General features: G+C 47.0%; 1 protein-coding gene across 1 annotated transcript in view; it reads left to right on the top strand.

The window, feature by feature from the left end:
- Positions 1-20,090, top strand: part of FHAD1 (forkhead associated phosphopeptide binding domain 1) — a 154,960-nt gene that overhangs the window by 79,528 nt on the left and 55,342 nt on the right. Inside the window, exons 10-13 of the mRNA XM_052654095.1 lie at positions 1,638-1,745; positions 5,305-5,388; positions 6,146-6,298; positions 8,033-8,228. Of these exons, the coding sequence (XP_052510055.1) occupies positions 1,638-1,745; positions 5,305-5,388; positions 6,146-6,298; positions 8,033-8,228 (541 nt within the window). The remainder of the gene's footprint in view (positions 1-1,637; positions 1,746-5,304; positions 5,389-6,145; positions 6,299-8,032; positions 8,229-20,090) is intronic.

The raw sequence follows: 20,090 nt of genomic DNA, 5'->3' as shown, positions 1-20,090 counted from the left end.
ATACACTTTGAAATTCATTTCCTCGATCACACCAGCCCGTTTCGAGTGCTGGATCACCAGATGTGGTTTGTGGCTGCTGTATTAGATGATTCAGATTCAGAGCATCTGTATCGTTGTAGAAAGTTTTGTAGGTCAGAGCTGCCCTACAGCTGGCAAACCCTCACAGTACCTCAAGGCGCTAAACTAGAGGTGAGGTGGCCAGTTGCCACAGCCCAGCATGTCACCCGAGAGGGATGGGAGGACAGACGTGGAGAGCACCAGGTGTGACGGAGGGAGCAGGGCAGCCCCTGAAGTTGCCTGAGGCTCAGGAGTGGGAATGGGGGGCTGTTCGTGGAGAACACAGATAAGGGCAGAGTCCAGGGTTGGACTTGGCTTCTGTGGTGTATGGAAATGCAGCTGAAATACAAGTCAGAGCATGTTTAGATCTGGAAGGAAACTAAGGCCCCAGAGAGGTGGCTTTCCCAAGGTGCCAGAGCCGGGTGGTCGCTCTCCCACTGTACTGCTCTACTCAGAGGAAAGCTCCAAAGAGTTCCTCTGGGTCTTTTACTACATCTCTGTGATCCCCCTTGTCAGATCCCTAATCAACACGGCCCATGGGATTTGTTTCAGCACAAAGTCTCTCCATTTATTTATGAGCGTTTGCCTGGTTTCCTGTTGGTGCCAGAGCCCTGGGCTCAGTAGGTATGTCCCTGAAATGATTAGATGTGTCCCTGAAATGAGCAGCTGCAAGGCCCACACTTGCCAGCAGATGGTAGCATCAATCACTCTCAAGCTCACCTCAGCTTGCCCCGTTACCCAAGCAAGGGAGGATTAAACAAGCAAGCTTCTGCACTTCAAACACCTTCTTTTGCAGGCTGCGATTCTTAATAGACGTTACTGAGCAGGCCTCTAGAGAGGTTTCCACCAGTGGGTGTGCTCAAAGTGGTAATGACAAATAATTATGATGATAAACCCAATAATAACACTGACCAAGGACCTTTCATGGAGTCTTAGAAGGAGGCTGCATGGCAGATATTCCCATTCACTTTTTAAAAAAATATGTGTATTTATTTGGTTGCACAGGATCTTAATTGCTGCACGTGGTATCCTCTATCTTCACTGCAGCATTCGGGATCTAGTTCCCTGACCAGGGATCAAACCTGGGTGCCCTCCATTGAGAGCAAGGAGACTTAGCTACTGGACCACCAGGAAATTCCCCACCCACCTTTTATAGGTCACACCAATATTTACCACACTCAGACCTGTAAGCACGATTCCAAATATTTTGAATTCCCACAATAACTCTGTGCTGCAGTACAGGTACTCTGTCCCCATTTGACAGATGAGAACATCGAGTCACGGAGCCGTGAAATCACTTTCCCAGGGTCACATCTTGCTAGGGACTGAGCTGGGATTGGAGTCTGTGATAGACATAGTTGAGCCCAGGGTGCAGAGCTCAGCCCCTTCCCTTAAGGGGTATCTCCCTGTGAGTTTATCTCCACCCTGTGTATGCCCATGACCCCTGCCATGGGGCCGCAGCTGTCCCTACCCCTCAAGGACTCCCCCACTGCCATTAGCACCACCCCCCCAAGAAGAGTTCCCCCAGAGGGCGTGATGATCACATTAGCAGCAAGCCCATGCTTTCATCATCCTTTCAGGTTGAAGAGAAGCTTCAGGAGGATTCCAGAAGGAAATTGCTTCAGCTGCAAGAAATGGGGAACAGAGAAAACCTCATTAAAGCCAATTTGGAAAGGGCAGTAGGTCAGGTAGGCGTGCTGCCAAGCCCCTTCATGGCCCACTGCTCTCCACAGAGCCCTGCGCCCAAGCGGCCGGCAGAGTGAGGAGGAGGACGGCCTGGTTTAATTTCACCCACTTATCCCAGGGGACAGGGCTCCCAAGTCCCAGGGGATGTCACTAAAAAGGCTTTTCCTGCTGGGAAGCCGCCTACACTGGTGTTTGCCATCACCTGAGACCCTGACCAAGCAGCCAGTCCCAGGTCAAGGCCCACCCCGGTAAACCAGTGGTGCGGGTCCCTCTTAGGGAGGGTTTGAGGCTTTCAACCACAGTGGTGTTTCTAGCACTTTCTCCTTCACGTTTCTTTGTCTTGACATTTACAGCGATCTTTCTTCCTCTGGGCCTCCAAACAGACGCTCTAGTCAGTATCCACAGGGGAGGCCAATTTTCTGTTTGTTTTTGTTTTGTTCTGTTTTGTTTGGCCAAGCCACATGGCTTGGAGGATCTTAGTCCTCCAACCAGTGATCAAACCTGTGTGCCCTGAAGTAGAAGCACAGAGTCTTAACCCCTGAACCACTAGGGAAGTCCCGCCACTTTTCTTAATGAAATATTAATAATATTTTGGGGGGCTCCAAAATCACTGCAGATGGTGACTGCAGCCATGAAATTAAAAGACGCTTACTCCTTGGAAGGAAAGTTATGACCAACCTAGATAGCATATTGAAAAGCAGAGACATCACTTTGCCAACAAAGGTCCATCTAGTCAAGGCTATGGTTTTTCCAGTGGTCATGTATGGATGTGAGAGTTGGACTGTGAAGAAAGCTGAGCGCCGAAGAATTGATGCTTTTGAACTGTGGTGTTGGAGAAGACTCTTGAGAGTCCCTTGGACTGCAAGGAGATCCAACCAGTCCATCCTAAAGGAAATCAGTCCTGGGTGTTCATTGGAAGTACTGATGCTGACGCTGAAACTCCAATACTTTGGCCACCTGATGCAAAGAGCTGACTCATTGGAAAAGGCCCTGATGCTAAGAAAGATTGAAGGCAGGAGGAGAAGGGGACAACAGAGGATGAGATGGTTGGATGGCATCACCGACTTGATGGACATGAGTTCGAGTAAGCTCCGGGAGTTGGTGATGGACAGGGAAGCCTGCTGCAGTCCATGAGGTTGCAAAGAGCTGGACACGACTGAGTGACTGAACTGAACTGTATAGTAGAATTAATAATAGAACCCAGATTATCACAGCTCATGCCAAATGGAAACTGGTGAGGTGGGGAGCAGGCTCAGACTCAGCAGGTCTGGGGGTGCCATCTCGCAGGCTCTGACCCAAGATGGCCCAGCAGCCCTTCCTCTTACATGTGGCACAGACATGATGGCCAGAACATGCAAACAAGGGCTCAGAAAACACTAAGGGAGGGCAGACGAGATCCCAGGATGGAGCACTGCCCCTGTGGAAGGTGGCCTACCCAGGGCAGCCCACCCTGGACCCCTCCACAAGGCACCCCTCTCCTGGCAACCATGGCCCCAGGAGGACAAGAACATTTTGCATGTATGTGTGTTTGTGCTTTTCTTTTCTGGGCGGATGAGTCCACCTTGTCACTCATTGGATTCTCAGAAGGGTCTGTAAACTACCCAGAAAGGTTAAGAACCACAGTCCTTAAAGGAGCACTCCAGCCTACCCAGCCCAGCTCCCAAAGCCCTTCCATGTGGTGGCATCCAAGCCTTAACCAACAATATGACCGGGCATCGTCCCCCACACTGAGCTCCAGAAGCACCCACAGGTTAAATGATGATGATAGTGCCTCTTGGCAGGTATTAAAGCCTCTTCAACAACCATCCACACCGTCACCTCTGGTGTCCTCTCTCCTGCAGGGCACCGACCCCTTACCAAGGGAGAGAGCCCACGGCTCTGGGCTTCCCTTGGTGCACCTCGGCTACCCCTGCCCCTGCCAGCGCTCTGCACCCCCAGCACACACCCACTTGAGGGCATGATCTGTGCCACTTGCCAGGAGCCTGGTCATGCCTCCAGCCAGAGCTCATTCAGGAAGACACAGAGATTCCTCCAGGACGAAAAAGTAAGGATGAGGCCTCTCTGTGCTGCCCTGGCATTCCCACGTCACCCTCTTGTCCACAGCCAGCTCTCTGCCTGAGGTCATGCCCTTCCCCAGGCAAGTGACTCCAGGACAGACTCCCGTTGTCCAGCAGGACCTGTCCCTCCACTCACAGCAGTCCCACAGGCTGCCTCTGGTGGTGATGGGGGCCATCGCCCATGGGGCCTTGCCTACATAACCTCTTCCTCGGGCAAGTTAGGGCCCTCCCCTTGGTCATGCAACCAACAGACGGCCTGGAATCCCTCAGATCACCCAGCTGACTCCCGGCAAGCTGACTGCAGAGCTGTCTTTAGGAGAGTCATAATTCCTCTCCTTGGCTTTTCAGAACTTCCTGGTGTGCAGCAAGCTCCTGTGTCTTGGACTCGTTGACATTCACATTGATTTCCCAGCTGTTATGGTCCCTCAGGGCTCTATTCTAGAGTCTTTCATGACCACGTTTTGCCCGTAAGCCAAAAACCCGAGCCAAGGGCCATCATGTTGGTAAACTTCCAGAGAGGGTTGGGCTTGTTTGCCTCTCAGGCCTCTTATGAACCTGGGACACCTTGAACTTGTCATTCTAGAAGCCCTGATTCTAATGTAACTGTATTCTTTCATCAACCGTAATCTGAAGATACCAGAACCAGGGAGATAGTCAATAAAAGCTGGCCGAACTGAAGGCGAGGACTTTGAACACCTGCCAAGTCAGTTGTTTCTGTTACAAGCATTTGATGAACACTTATCGAGTGCCTGCTGGGTGCCAGGCTCCGGGGACCCTGAGGGGAATACAGCAGGCATCATCTTCAGGACACGAGGCCTAAGGCACAAAATGGCAGCAGGCTGCTCCTCCTTCTCTCCCCGGGCACCCTGGCTGATTACACAGTTTACTCAGGCTGACAGTCTCAATATTTATCTCACAGCCTGGTGCCAGCGTACCAATTATGGAAGAGCACTCCCAGCCCCAGACTTCCCACTGGATAATTGGCAGTGAGTGGCTCTTCTGAGGGCCTGAGACGTATGTGAGCTGCCCACGTGCATCGGCTGGGTTAGGCAGGCATGCCTGAAAAGTCATTAAAACCTACCGTCCCCCTCTCTTGTGTGGGCACTGCCCCTTCCGGTGAGAGGTGAAGGTGTTAATAATCCGTTTGCGTGCGTGCTTAGTCACTTGGTCGTGACCAACTCTTTGCAACCCCATGGAGTGTAGCCTGCGGGCTCCCCCATCCGTGCAATTTTTCAGGCAAGAATACTAGTCTGGGTTGCCATTTCCTACTCCAAGGGATCTTCCCGACCCAGGAGTCGTACCTACATCTCTTGTGGCTCCTGCATTGGCAGGCGGATTCTTTACCACTAGGACCACCTGGGAAGCCCCAACCATAGTGACCATTCATGGTGTGCAGAGCCTTCTAACCGATTTCTCCCAGACCCAGCAGTGGAAGTGCCTCCTCAAGCCTTGCGGCTGCAGCTGCACCACTCATTCCATCACCTTCCCTTTCTTTGTGCTGCAGCTGGAGCATTTCAGAAGTCAGGTCATCAAGGCCACCTATGGACGAGCGAAGCCGTTCCAGGACAAGCCCGTCTCTGATCAGCAGGTTCGTCTCTCTTCCCCACTTTCTTCCTCGGGGACCCGGGACTCCAGACACTGGGAACATATGTTTCTGTTTTTTGTTGGTGGCGCATATTTTTCACACTGTTGCTACACCATGAAGATTTGTTTTGATATTCTGGGATTTCCTGGCTTTTAGAGTAAAAGCCAGTTAAACTCCCTTGAAGTGTTTCTGTGAAAATCAAATGGAACCACCCAGGCCTATGTCTGGTCTCCAGGCCTGCATGGTCCACCTCCGTTAGTCCCATGAGGAAAGAGCCTCGCTGTAGAGCAGGCGTCCTGGCTCGCTTCTCCTGAAGAGGGCAGCCAGCAGCAAGGATGTGCCTTTGGCTGTAAGGACTGACTTGTTATTCTTCCGTTTGTCCCCTCCAACCCTGTGTCGGCAAGCGGGTGAAAAATTCACACCATGGACTGCTCTCGGATAGCCTAGCCTTCTCTTTCGGGCACCACAGCATCAGGCTCAGCATGATGAATCACTCCCAGAGTTATGAAGAATCTAGAACACACACAGGGCCACATGACAAGCCTTTGGCTCTTAAAAATCATCTCTGATCCTGGGAAACAAGCCCTGGTGACAGAGCCGACATTCCCTCCAGAGCCATCACCCAAACATGCCAGGACCTCCCTCCCCAACCCTGCAGAGATGGGAGCTCAAGCCCATGTCCTCCCCCAACCCAGAGCCCCTCCCACCAGAGCCACCCTGCAATGTCAGTCTTTTTTTTTTTTTGTCTTTTTCCCATTAGTTAATAGAGAAGATCACCCAGGTCACTGAGGACAACATCAACTTTCAGCAGAAAAAGTGGACCCTGCAGAAGGAGACCCAGCTCGGCCTCTGCAGAGAGGAGGAGGTCGCAGACAGCGTTGAGAAGCTGAAGAAGGCCTTAGACAGTTGCCAGGTGCCCTCCTCCACATCTCACCCGTGCTCCCCATGGCTCACGTTGTGCTCCTTGTTCAGGAAATCGTCCGGTTCTGCTTTTCTGCCCACCTTCTCTCTTGCTGGAGAAATTTGTTTGAGGTAGAAAACAAAGGACCTCAAAAACTGCCTCCCAGGTGAAATTGGTGTGGCCAAGAAAAAGCTGCCCGACACTCCCCTTTGGGAGGCCCCTGGACCTCAGGGGAAGAAATGTTGTTCAGTCACTCAGTCGTGTCTGGCTCTTTGCGACCCAGTGGACTGCAGCACACCAGACTTCGCTGTCCTTCACCGTCTCCTGAAGTTTGTTCACATTCATGTCCGTTAAGTCAGTGATGCCATCCAACCATCTAATCCTCTGTCGCCTCCTTCTCCTCTTGCCCTCAAAATAGCCCTGGGTTATTTCCAGAGAAACCAAGAAAACATCCTGCTCTTTATTTGCATTTTTCTTTTTTGTCCCAGCAATGGAAAGGCTGCTCCTACCCTAGTCGCCTTTGACTCTGGAGGAGACAAGACTGGTTCTGACCGACCACCACCCCCCACCTCCCAGCCCCCACCCGGAAAACCAGCTTTATCAGAGCAGGCAGCTGCTTCTGCTTTCTCTGGAAATAAGCAGCTGTTATTTGGGGAGTCTGTGAATGTTGGCTTGTCAGCACTCTTTCAAGCCAGGAAATTGGACTTTCTGACCAGCTTATGTGTTGATCTCAGCAGGAATTTTGTAGCCAACTTTGGTTCTCGTTTCAGCCAAATCGTCCTTGGCAATTTGGCTTTGGAATTGCCTGTACCTAAACACGGGATCTCTTCCTTTCTCTGTTTTTTTTTTTTTCTTTAATTTTGTTTATTGGCTGCACCAGATATTATTTGCAGCATGTGGGACCTTCAATCTTTATTGCTGCATATGAGATTTTTTAGTTCTGGCACATGGGATCTAGTATTGGAAACACGGAGTCTTCACCACTGGACCGCCACGGAAATCCCTTGTTTTGGCTTTTATTTTATATTGGGGTATAGCCGATTATATCTTAGGCTTCCCTTGTGGCTTAGCTCATAAAGAATCCGCCTGGAATGCGGGAGACCTGGGTTCGATCCCTGGGTTGGGATAATCCACTGGAGAAGGGAAAGGCTTCCCACTCCAGTATTCTGGCCTGGAGAATTCCATGGACTGTATAGTCCATGGGGTCGCAAAGAGTCGGACACGGCTGAGCACCTTTCACTTTCATAGCCGATTAACACACCATGTTGTGGTAGTTTCAGGTGAACACCGGAGGGACTCAGCCATCCATATACATGCATCCGTTCTCCCCCAAACTCCCCTCGCATCCAGGCTGCCACATAACTTTGAGAGAGTTCCATGTGCTGTACAGTAGATGCTTGTTGGTTATCCATGTTAAATATAGCAGTGTGTACATAGCATCCCCAACTCCCTAACTATCCCTTCCCTCCATAAGGGGTTGCTGTCCCCCCAGCAACCATAAATTCATTCTCTAGGTCTGTAAACATGGGGCCTCTTTGACCATCGAAAGTCCCAACTAAAGTACACACGAAATAAAAGCTGCCCCCTCGTCCCACCCACCCCCTAAAAAGCAACTAGAAGTGGGCCATCCCAGGGTACTTCCTGCTTCAAGAACACGTCAAGAACACCACTCTCTGCAGGTCACGGCGGCCGGGTGCTATTTCTGGCAATGGTGCCCTGGCTCCTCACGACCTCATCTGTTTCCAGGCTTGCATGAAGACGTCGTGCTGCAGCAATGACCTGAGGAAGGAGGTCAGCTTCCTGCAGCACCTGCAGGTGAGCCCACCTGTCTCAGGGCTCCAGAAGGTGTCACTGGACATCCTACGCCTGTCACTGTCCTGGCTAGAGGAGACAGAGCACCTTCTGCAAGACGTGGGCATCCAGTTCTCCAGCTCCAACAAAGGTAACGGCAGCCCTCTTCTCCTGTAGTTGCATGACTGAAATGTCACGTCAAATCTGATCACGATGGGACATCTGTTGAGGGAGGCTTCTTGTTGGATGTGCGGCCAAGCGTTCCCTTCTCCAGACTTAACTCCGCTTCACCACTTGAGAAGTGATGTTCCAGGAAAAGAGTATACACAAGTGAGACATGACTGCTGGAGAAAAATGAGATGTGACAGAGGCAATAGGAAGAAGCAAAATTATGCCAAATCTTCTCTCTTAGAAGTTACCACATATATATAAAAATACACTGTTTTTAGAGCAGTTTTGGCTTCACAGCAAAATTGAGAGGATGATATGGAGATTTCCGAGGTACCCTCCATTGCCACTCATGCACAGCCCCCCAGTTATCAACATCAGCACCAGAGAGATACAACTGTTGCAGCTGATGAACCTACATGGACACATCGTAATCACCCGAAGCCCATGGTTTACATTGGAAAGAAAAGTGAAAGTTGCTCAGTCGTGTCCAACTCTTTGTGACCCCATGGACTATACAGTCCATGGAATTTTCCAGGCCAGCATACTGAAGTTGGTAGCCTTTCCCTTCTCCAGGGGATCTTCCCAACCCAGGGATTGAACCTAGGTCTCCCACATTGTGGGGAGGCGGGGGGGATTCTTTACCAGCTGAGCCATAAGGGAAACCCAAGAATACTGGAGTGGGTAGCCTATTCCTTCTCCAATGGATCTTCCCCACCCAGGAATAGAACCTGGGTCTCCTGCATTGCAGGTGGATTCTTAACTAACTGAGCTATCAGGGGAGCAGTCAGGTTTACTCTGGGGTTCACTCTTTTTCATTTTAATTTTACTGGAGGAGTATAGTTGATCTGCAGTGTTGTGTGGGGTTTACTCTTGCACATTCTATGGATTTGGGCTTGGACAAATGTGTGATAACATGTAGCTACCAATATAATATCATATGGAATAGTCTCATTGCCCTGAAAATCCTCTGTGCTTCCTCCCTGACCTCCAGTCCCTGGCAACCACACATCTTTTTTATCGTCACCACGGTTTTTTGCCTTTTCTAAGATATCATATAGTTGGAATCATACAACTTTTCAGATCAGTTTCTTTTACTTAGTAATATGCATTTAAGTTTCCTCTAAGTTTTTTCATGGCTTGACAGCTCTTTTTTTAGTGCCAAATAATATTCCATTGCTTCCCAAGTAGCACAGTGGTAAAGAACCCTGTTGCCAATGCAGGAGATGTAGGAAACAAGGGTTTGATCCTAGGGTCAGGAAGATCCCCTGGAGTAGGAAATGGCAACCCACTCCACTCCAGTATTCTTACCTGGAAAATTCCATAGACAGAAGAGCGTGGCTGGTTGCAGTCCAAGAGGTTGACTGAGTGACTAAGCACTGAGCGATGTTCCATTATCTGTTCACCTACTGAAGGACACCCTGGTTGTTTCCAAGTTTGGGCAGTTATGAATAAAGCTGCCATAAACATCAACGTGCAGGTTTGCATGTTTGCAACTCCTTTGAGGAAATACCAAGGTTGTAGTTGCTGGATCATGTGGTTAGAGTACATTTAGTTTTTAATGAACCCACAAAGCTCTCTTCCAAAGTGACTGTATTTTGCATTCCCACCAACAATGAGTGAGTTCCTGTTGCCTCACATCCTTGCCAGTATTTGATATTGTCAACACTGTCATATTCTTTGTGTAACTTCCAAGGCATTTTCCCATGGAAAGAGCTAAGTGAGTCTAGGCAAGTTATTCCCCTCTCCGTACCTCAGTTTCCTTATCTGTAAAATGGGGATAATAGGGTATACTCACTCCATAGGATTCTTGTGGGGATTCAGTTCAGTTTAGTTCAATTCAGTCGCTCAGTCGTGTCCAACTCTTTGCAATCCCATGAATCGCAGCACACCAGGCCTCCCTGTCCATCACCAACTCCCAGAGTTCACTTAGACTCACGTCCATCGAGTCGGTGATGCCATCCAGCCATCTCATCTTCTGTCGTCCCGTTTTCCTCCTGCCCACAATCCTTCCCAGCATCAGAGTCTTTTCCAATGAGTCAACTCTTTGCATGAGGTGGCCAAAGTACTGGAGTTTCAGCTTTAGCATCATTCCTTCCAAAGAATACCCAGGACCGATCTCTTTTAGAATGGACTGGTTGGATTTCTCCTTACAGTTCAAGGGACTCTCAAGAGTCTTCTCCAACACCACAGTTCAAAAGCATCAATTCTTTGGTGCTCAGCTTTCTTCACAGTCCAACTCTCACATCCATACATGACCACAGGAAAAACCATAGCCTTGACTAGATGGACCTTTGTTGGCAAAGTAATGTCTCTGCTTTTGAGTATGCTATCTAGGTTGGTCATAACTTTCCTTCCAAGGAGTAAGCGTCTTTTAATTTCATGGCTGTAATCGCCATCTGCAGTGAAAATGCATTAATATATCTAAAGTATTTAAAAATAGTACCTATCATAGAATAGGTTCTATCTGTAAATGTTTATTGATTTATTAACTTTACAAAAAAATAATGTCATACCCAGTTTTCTTTAGTTTTGTTCCTAACAGTACATCAGGAACACCCTTCCATGTCAATACGTGCATCATTGCTGTCACTGATGATGAGGAACCCCACTATGTAGGATGTACCATAATTTATTTAGCCAATTCTCTATCTTGGGCATTTAAGTTGTTTCCAATTTTTCACACACAGAAATGATGCTGGCATAAATATTGTTCACCTTATGTTTATCATTTAAGATGTGGAAGGATATGAACACTTTCACTCAGCAAAGGTTTATTACAGGTCTGCTAGGTAGCAGGCACCATGCCGGGCAGAGATATAATGGGGCCAGAAACAGGCTGAATCTAGATCTTGGCTATAAAACTCCTCCTTCTTTACTGTGAATCTGAACTCTTTCATAATAAAATATTGCTGAGACAACAGGCACTGTCCCAGCCGTTGTAGATTTTATGGTCTCAGGAAAGGATAAGATCTTCAGTTCAGTTATCAGTCATGTCCAACTCTTTGCAACCCCATGGACTGCAGCACGCCAGGCTTCCCTGTCCATCACCAACTCCCGGAGCTTACTCAAACTCAGGTCCATCCAGTCAGTGATACCATCCAATCATCTCATCCTCTGCCGTCCCCTTCTCCTCCCACCTTCAATCTTTCCCAGCATCAGGGTCTTTTCAAATGAGTCAGTTCTTTGCATCAGGTGGCCAAAGTATTGGAGCTTCATCTTCAGCATCAGTCCTTCCAATGAATATTCAGGACTGATTTCCTTTAGGATGGACTGGTTGGATCTCCTTGCAGTCCAAAGGACTTTCAAGAGTTTTCTCCAACACCACAATTCAAAACCATCTATTCTTTGGCACTCAGCTTTCTTTATGGTCCAACTCTTACATCCATATGTGACTACTGGAAAAACCATAGCTTTGACAGGACAGATGTTTGTTGGCAAAGCAATGTCTCTGCTTTTGAATATGCTGTCCAGGTTCATCATAGCTTTTCTTCCAAGGAGCAAGCATCTTTTAATTTCATGGTTGCGGTCATCATCTGCAGTGATTTTGGAGCCCCCCAAAATAAAGTTTGTCACTGTTTCCATTGTTTCCCCATCTATTTGCCATGAAGTGATGGGGCCAGATGCCATGACCTTTGTTTTGTGAATGTTGAGTTTTAAGCCAGCTTTTTCACTCTCCTCTTTCACTTTCATCAAGAGGCTCTTTAGTTCCTCTTCACTTTCTGCCATAGGATTGTGTCATCTGCATATATGAGGTTATTGATATTTCTCCTGGCAATCTTGATTTCAGCTTGAGCTTCATACAGCCTAGCATTTCACATGATGTACTCTGCATGTAAGTTAAATAAGCAGGGTGACAATATACAGCCTTAACGTACTCCTTTCCCAATTTGGAACCAGTCTGTTGTTCCATGTACATTTCTAACAGTTGCTTCTTGACCTCCATACAGATTTCTCAGGAGGCAGGTAAGGTGGCCTGGTATTCCCATCTCTTGAAGAATTTTCCAGTTTGTTGTGATCCACACAGCAAAGGCTTTGGCATAGTCAATAAAGCAGAAGTAGATGTGATTCTGGAACTCTCTCTCTTTTTTGATGATCCAGCGTATGTTGGCAATTTGATCTCTGGTTCCTCTGCCTTGTCTAAATCCAGCTTGAATATCTGTAAGTTCATTCACGTACTGTTGAAGCCTGGCTTGGAGAATTTTGAGCATTACTTTGCTAGCATGTGAGATGAGTACAATTGTACCATAGTTTGAATATTCTTTGACATTGCCCTTCTTTGGGGGTTGGATTGAAAACTGACCTTTTCCAGTCCTGTGGCCACTGCTGAGTTTTCCAAATTTCCTGGCATATTGAGTACAGCACTTTCACAGCATCATCTTTTAGGATTTGAAATAGCTCAACTGGTATTCCATCACCTCCACTAGCTTTGTTCATAGTGATGCCTCCTAAGGCCCAATTGATTTCACTTTCCAGGATGCCTGGCTCTAGTCTAGTGATCACACCATCATGATTATGAGTCATAAAGATCTCTTTTGTACAGTTCTGTGTATTCTTGCTACCTCTTCTTAATATCTTTTGCTTCTGTTAGGTCGATACCATTTCTGTCCTTTATTGTCCCCATCTTTGCATGAAATGTTCCCTTAGTATCTTTAATTTTCTTGAAGAGATCTCTAGTCTTTCCCATTCTGTTTTCCTCTATTTCTTTGCATTGATCACTGAGGAAGACTTTCTTATATCTCTGTGCTATACTTTGGAACTCTGAATTCAAATGGGTATATCTATCCTTTGCTCATTTGCCTTTCACTCCTCTTCTTTTCTCAACTGTTTGTAAGTCCTCCTCATAAAACCATTTTGCCTTTTTGCATTTCTTTTTCTTGGGGATGGTCTTGACCACTGCCTTCTGTACAATGTCAGAAACCTCCATCCATAGTTCTTCAGGTACTCTATCAGATCTAATCCCTTGAATCTATTTTTCACTTCCACTGTATAATCGTAAGGGATTTGATTTAGGTCATACCTGAATGGTCTACTGGTTTTCCCTCCTTTCTTCAATTTAAGTCTGAATTTGGCAACAAGGATTTCATGATCTGAGCCGCAGTCAGCTCCCAGTCTTGTTTTTGTTGACTGTACAGAGCTTCTTCATCTTTGGCTGCAAAGGATATAATCAATCTGATTTCAGTATTGACCACCTGGTGATGTCCATGTGTAAAGTCTTCTCTTATGTTGTTAGAAGAGGGTGTTTGCTATGACCAGTGTGTTCTCTTGGCAAATTCTGTTAGCCTTGACCCTGCTTCATTTTGTACTCCAAGGCCAAACCTGCCTATTACTCCAGGTATCTCTTGACTTCCTACTTTTGCATTCCAGTCCCCTATAATGAATAGGACATCTTTTTTGGGTGTTAGTTCTAGAAGGTCTTGTAGGTCTTCATAGAACCCATTCAATTTCAGCTTCTTCACCATTACTGGTCAGGGCATAGACTTGGATTACTGTGACAGTGAATGGTTTGCCTTGGAAATGAACAGAGATCATTCTGTCATTTTTGAGATTGCACCCAGGAACTGCATTTTTGACTTTTTTGTTGATTACAAGGGCTACTCCATTTCTTCTAAGGGATTCTTTCCCACAGTAGTAGATATAATAGTCATCTGAGTTAAATTCACCCATTCCGGTCCATTTTAGTTCACTGATTCCTAAAATGCCAATGTTCACTCTTGCCATCTCCTGTTTGACCACTTCTAATTTACCTTGATTCATAGACCTAACATTCCAGGTTCCTATGCAATATTGTTCTTTACAGCATTGGACTTTACTTCCATCACCAGTCACATCCACAACTGAGTTTTGTTTTTGCTTTGGCTCCATCTCTTCATTCTTTCTGGAATTGTTTCTCTACTCTTCTCCAGTAGCATATTGGGCACCTATTTACCTGGGGAGTTCAGCTTTCAGTGTCCTATCTTTTTGCCTTTTCATATTGTTCATGGGGTTCTCAAGGCAAGAATACTGAAGTGGTTTGCCATTCTCTTCTCCAGTGGACCATGTTTCGTCAGAACTCTCCACCATGACCTGTCCATCTTGGGTGGCCCTACACGGCATGGCTCATAGTTTCACTGAGTTAGACAAGGCTGTGGTCCATATGATCAGGTTGATTATTTTTTGTGATTGTGGTTTTCATTCTGTCTGCCTTCTGATGGATAAGGATAAGAGGCTTATGGAAGCTTCCTGATGGGAGAGACAGACTGAAGGGGAAACTGGGTCTTGTTTTGATGGGTGGGACCATGCTCAGTAAATCTCTAATCCAATTTCTCTGGATGGGTGGGGCTGTGTCCCCTCCCTATTGTTTGACCTGCAGTCTAACTATGGTGGAGGTAATGAAGATAATGGCGACCTCCTTGCAAGGTCCTCTGCACGCACTACTGCACTCAACACCCCCAACCCTGCCACAGGTCGCCGCCGACCTATGCCTCTGCTAGAGACTCCTGGACACTCACAGGAAAGTCTGGGTCAGTATCTTGTGGAGTCACTGCTCCTTTCTCCTGAGTCCTGGTGCACGCAAGATTTTGTTTGTGCCCTCCGAGAGTCTGTTTCCCCAGTCCTATGTAAGTCTGGCGGCTCTATGGTGGAGTTAATGGCAACCTCCTCCAAGAGGGCTTATGACATACCCAGGTCTGCTGTACCCAGAGCCCCTCCCCCTGTGGCAGGCCACTGCTGACCCGTACCCTGCAGGAGACACTCAAACACTCAAAGGCAGATCTGGCTCAGTCTCTGTGGGGTTTCCTGGTGCACACAAGGCTTTGTTTGAGCCTTCCAAATGTCTCTGGCAAGTGTGGGGTTTGATTCTAAACACGATTTCACCCCTCCTACCATCTTGCTGGGCACTTGGACATGAGGTATCTTTTTTTGATGGGATCCAACATTCTCCTGTTGATGGTTATTCAGCAGTGAGTTTTAATGTTGGAGATCTTGCAGGAGAAGATCAGCACATCTTGTGATAGGATAGGATGGGCAGTTACCAAAAAATCACTCACATGTAAAACTTTAATGGGGACAATTACTTTGAAGGAGAAGTACAGGGTTCTGACTTGGACAGGGAGGCCAGGGCCTCTGCAGGATGTATGGGAGTTATTTGCCAAACAGGGGAGGGTGGGGGCATTCTGGATGAAGATAGCAGCATGGTGGTATCACAGGAAACAAGGAGAACACAAGGAAGGGCTAAAAAATGGGGGCAGGAGTCGGGCAGAGAAGGACCAATGAAAGAGATCAGCAGGGGCTGTACCATGGGGAGCCCAGGGGCTTGCAGGTCTCTGGTAGGAAGCTCTGCTTTGGCCTGGGAGCAGAGAGAAGTCCATAAAAGGTTTTAAGTAAGGAACCGATGGAACCGGCTTGCATTTGGGCACAGTCATCTTGGCTATGAATGGAAACTGTCCAGGAAGGTGGCCAGCACTGAACCCTGGAGTGCAGCTAGAAGGCTGTTATAAGACAGGATGGTGGCCCTTGCTATGGCAGAGATGGGGATGGAGAAAGAGAGAAGATTCCAGGGGCATTTAAGAGATGAATGGAATTAGATATGGTTAGAAAAGAGATAGGGGCTTCCCTGGTGGCTCAGTGGTAAAGAATCCACCTGCCAATGCAAGAGACCTGCGCTCAATCCCTGAGCTGGAAAGATCCCCCAGAGAAGGAAATGGCAACCCATTCCAGTATTCTTGCCCGGAAAATCCCGTGGACAGAGGAGCCTGGCATACTACAGTCCACGGGGCTGCAAAAGAATTGGACACAACTGAGTGACTAAACAACAACAACAAGAGAAACCACAGAGAGAAAGGGGGTTGCAGATCTCCGTGCTTCTGGCTTGTGTGAAAGTACAGATTTGTTTCCTTCACTAAACTCCACAGTAAGCAATGCGACATGAGGACCAGATTTGAGGGGGAAGATAGTGAGAGTTGCCTGGACACATCCAAGATGAGGTGCCAAGGATGCAGCTGTCACCCTGGATATCTGGCCTGGAAATGAATGTCAGTGATGTGGCCCCCAAACCCAGAAGAACACATGCCACAGGGTGGGCACTTGTTCACTGTGTGGGATGGATGGTGATTAAAGCCGTGGGTGTGAATGGTATCACTGAGGAAGAAAGTATCAAATGAGAAGGGAGAACCCAAGGCCACACCTGGGGGACTCCAACGTTTTGAAGATTGTGGATCCTTCTTGCCAAACCATCCCCCAGGGAGGCTGCGTGAATTTGACATTTCTTATACCAACGAATGAGAATAGAGGCGTGATAGTCAACTCCAGTGATTAGGCAACCCCAGCCAGGATATCTCTAAGGTAATCCAGAAGGTGGTATAAATTTCTTTTAAACATTTTTGAAAAGAAAATCAAGATTAACTTCTCTGTAAATGTCTGCCCTTCACAGACCACATAGAGAAGAGGCAGGGACTGGATTCCTCCCAACAACCCAGCACCTCCGCAACCCCAGTATTACCATTGCTGTAATCATGGCAGAGTCTGAATGTATGTAAAATCAAGTGAGACGTGGCCCACAGTTCTAGCTGCTCTTCAAACTGGAACTAAAACAGGGAAAGACCATGATCTCTAACCTAGTGACAGTGGACCAAGCAAGGCATGCACTGTCCCCTCCCCACTCGCAGGAGTCTTTATAGCTTTGAAGTGAAAGGGCTACCCTGATGGTCCAGATGATAAAGACTCTGCTTGCAATGCGGGAGATGCGGGTTTGATCCCTGGGTCAGGAAGATTCTCCCTGGAGGGAGAAATGCAATCTGCTCCAATATTCCTGCTGGAAGAATTCACTGGACAGAGGAGACTGGCAGGCTACGATTTATGGGGTCACAAAGAGTTAGACATGACTGACTGTATTTCCATAAGGAAACATGGGCTGTAAAGTTAAGCCATCAGAAAGCTTGAGGAAAACTCTTTTCAGGCAGCATTTCTCAGGCCCCCTGTCTTTTTCTCTGGAGTTCACAGAGTCAGGAGAGTTGAGCAATATCAAACAGGTCTCTGCAGAACCCCTCCTGCACTGATACACACTACGGATCTATCAGGATGGGATTAGAATGCGGTGTTCCCAAAGTACATTTCTCCTTCTTGCTACCCTTACCCCAAACTAACAACGCTTGGAATAATGTTCTATGGAACACCAGTTGGGGAGACACAGACTGTGTTCTCTGATTACAACTGTTCATACTTGGTTCTAAGAAATCAAAGAAGGTTGAAGGGGAATATCAAGAGAGGCCAGTGACTATGGCCCATTCTTCATTCTTTCAGTAGAAGAGGAAGCTAATGGTAAAAGGCTTTTTATCTTCCAGCCCTAACAATATTCTCTCAAAGCATCAAATGTTGAAAAGAACCAGGTGAGCTAGAGTATTCCTTATATTCTCTTGATGAGGTACTACTTGTCCTTAGTTCCTAGAGCCATCTACACAGGGGTGGTGGTGATGGTTCAGATAATAATGGTAAGTATAACGAGGGTGATGGTAAATAATGATGGCATTGATGATGAAGGTAGTGAAGATGATGGTGGTGATGACTGTGATGGTCATGGCAGTGAGAATAATGAGTAGAAGATGGTGAAGATGGTGATGGTGACAATGGTGGCCATCATTCATTATTGTGCACTTGCATTCTAGACCCTGTTCTAGGCATTTTCCATACCTAACCTCAGTTCATCTTCACAACAACTCAGTGAAGCACGTCCAACTCAGTAAAGCATGTGAAACCCTCATTTTAAAAATGCAGAAACTGGCTCAAAACCTTTTATGAGTTTTTCACTGTGATAAGGTGATTTGAGGTACTGAGGCCAGAAGGGGATCTTCAGTCATTCATCACCAACCACAAACACTCCTAAGAGCCTTCTGTGTTTACAGTTCCTTAACAAAAAGGATAGGAACCATGGTTGGTTTCACTCCTGGGTACTTGTCACTGTGTTAGCTGTTCTGCATGTACCTCGTACTTTTATCTTCCAGCAACCCAGTGAGCTAGGTACTATTGTTGTCTTTATTTTGCAGGCCAGGAAACTGAGTACCAATGACATTAAGAAATGTGCTCAAAGTCACACAGCTGGTACACGGCAGGGTCAGGACCCAAACTGAGGTCACTGTGATTCTAATGGCTGTGTTTTTTTCTGTGACCCCACATGACCTCTAAAGATCCAGAGAGGTACCAGCTACATACCCAGTTCCTAGAGGACAGGTTCTGTCATTAACTTGAGTGGAGACAAAGTTGAGAGTTTCATCCCCTGGGATGAAGAACATCTGATGCTGCCTGAGCGCACTGCTGGCCTTGCCCCAGGTTTGCGTTATAGTGAAGATTCTGGATTCGGGCTTTGGAGACCAGCTGCCAAGGTTTGACTCTCAAGTGTGCACTGCCTAGATGTGTGGGCAAGTTGCTGGGCTTCTGTGTGCCTCTGTTTGCGGGTCATAAAGTGGGGGACGGATCTCACCCAGTAGTTGTGAGGATGGAATGATGTGCTACCCAAACCACAGAGGCACACATGAGCCTTAGTCAGTGGCGACTACCATCAGCATCACTGTTGATGTGATGTGAGCTAAATGTGGGTGGCAGTCAGATGGGTATGTGCCCAGGCAGCGCTGCTTGGTTTACTCACACCAAGGTGACTTTACCTGTGACCCCTGCCCCATCTACATCTGACAGCAAGTCAGGTTTTCTTAGCTGTGAGCGCTCTGTCCTCTTCCCAGGCCTCCTTCTGAGAGTCATGACAATGGGTGTGTGTGCCAGCTGCCGAGTGGTAAAGCTGGCACTCCATCCAGGTCCCTCAAAGCCCCTGCTCTTAACCTTCATACTACCTGCCTTTTAAAAGATTATCCTAAGAGATAAAATGCATGTAATAACAAGCTAGGTTTGTAAAATCTGGGAGTAAGTCCCTCAGGGAAATCCAGGTTGAGTAATGTAGAGGGAAACCACCTGAAGTATTGCTGGGTGATGTCATGAGCAGCCCAGAAGGTGGGATCACTACTAAAGATCTGATTGGTTAGATATTACCTCACACCTGTCAGAATAGCCATCATCCAAAAGAGAACAATTAACAGATGTTGGCAAGGATGTGGAGAAAAGGGAACCATCGCACACTGTTGGCGGGAGTGTAAATTGGTGTAACCACTAATGGAAAACAGTTTGAAGGTTTCACAGAAAACTAAAAATTAAAACTATCATAGGATCCAGCAATTGCACTCCTGGGTATTTATCCCTCCAAAATAAAAACACTAATCTGAAAAGCTACATGCCCCCAATGTTCATAGCAGCGTTATTTACAATAGCCGAGATATGGAAGCAACATAAGTTCCCATAAACAGATGAATGGATAAAGAAGACATAGTAAGGAGTTCCCTGGTGGCCCAGTGGATAGGACTCTGTGCTTTCACTGCTGTGTCCTGGGTTCAATCCCTGGTCAGGGAACTAAAATCCTACATGCTGCATGGCATAGCCAAAAAAAAAGAAAGATGTGGTATGTATATATGTGTATATCCACACACACATATACATACACAATAGATTACTACTCAGCCATGAAAAAGAATGAAATTTTACCATTTGCAACAACATGGATGGACTTGGAGGGTATTATGCTTAGCAAAGTAAGTCAGACAGAAAAAGACAAATACTGTATAATATCATTTATATGTGGAATCTAAAAATAAAACTAGAGACTCTAACAAAGAGGAAACAGACTCAGAGATATAGAGAACAAACTAGTAGTTACCAATGGAGAGAGAGAAGGGGAGGAAAAGACCGGGAGAGAGGATTAAAAGGCATAAACTACTATGTATAAAATATAAACCACAAGGATATATTGTACAACACAGAGAATATAGCC

Source organism: Budorcas taxicolor, chromosome 16 (genome assembly GCF_023091745.1).
Source record: "Budorcas taxicolor isolate Tak-1 chromosome 16, Takin1.1, whole genome shotgun sequence".
Classification (NCBI taxonomy): Eukaryota; Metazoa; Chordata; class Mammalia; order Artiodactyla; family Bovidae; genus Budorcas; species Budorcas taxicolor.
The sequence above is the reverse complement of the archived record's forward strand: the minus strand, read 5'-3'. Positions and strand labels throughout refer to the sequence as shown.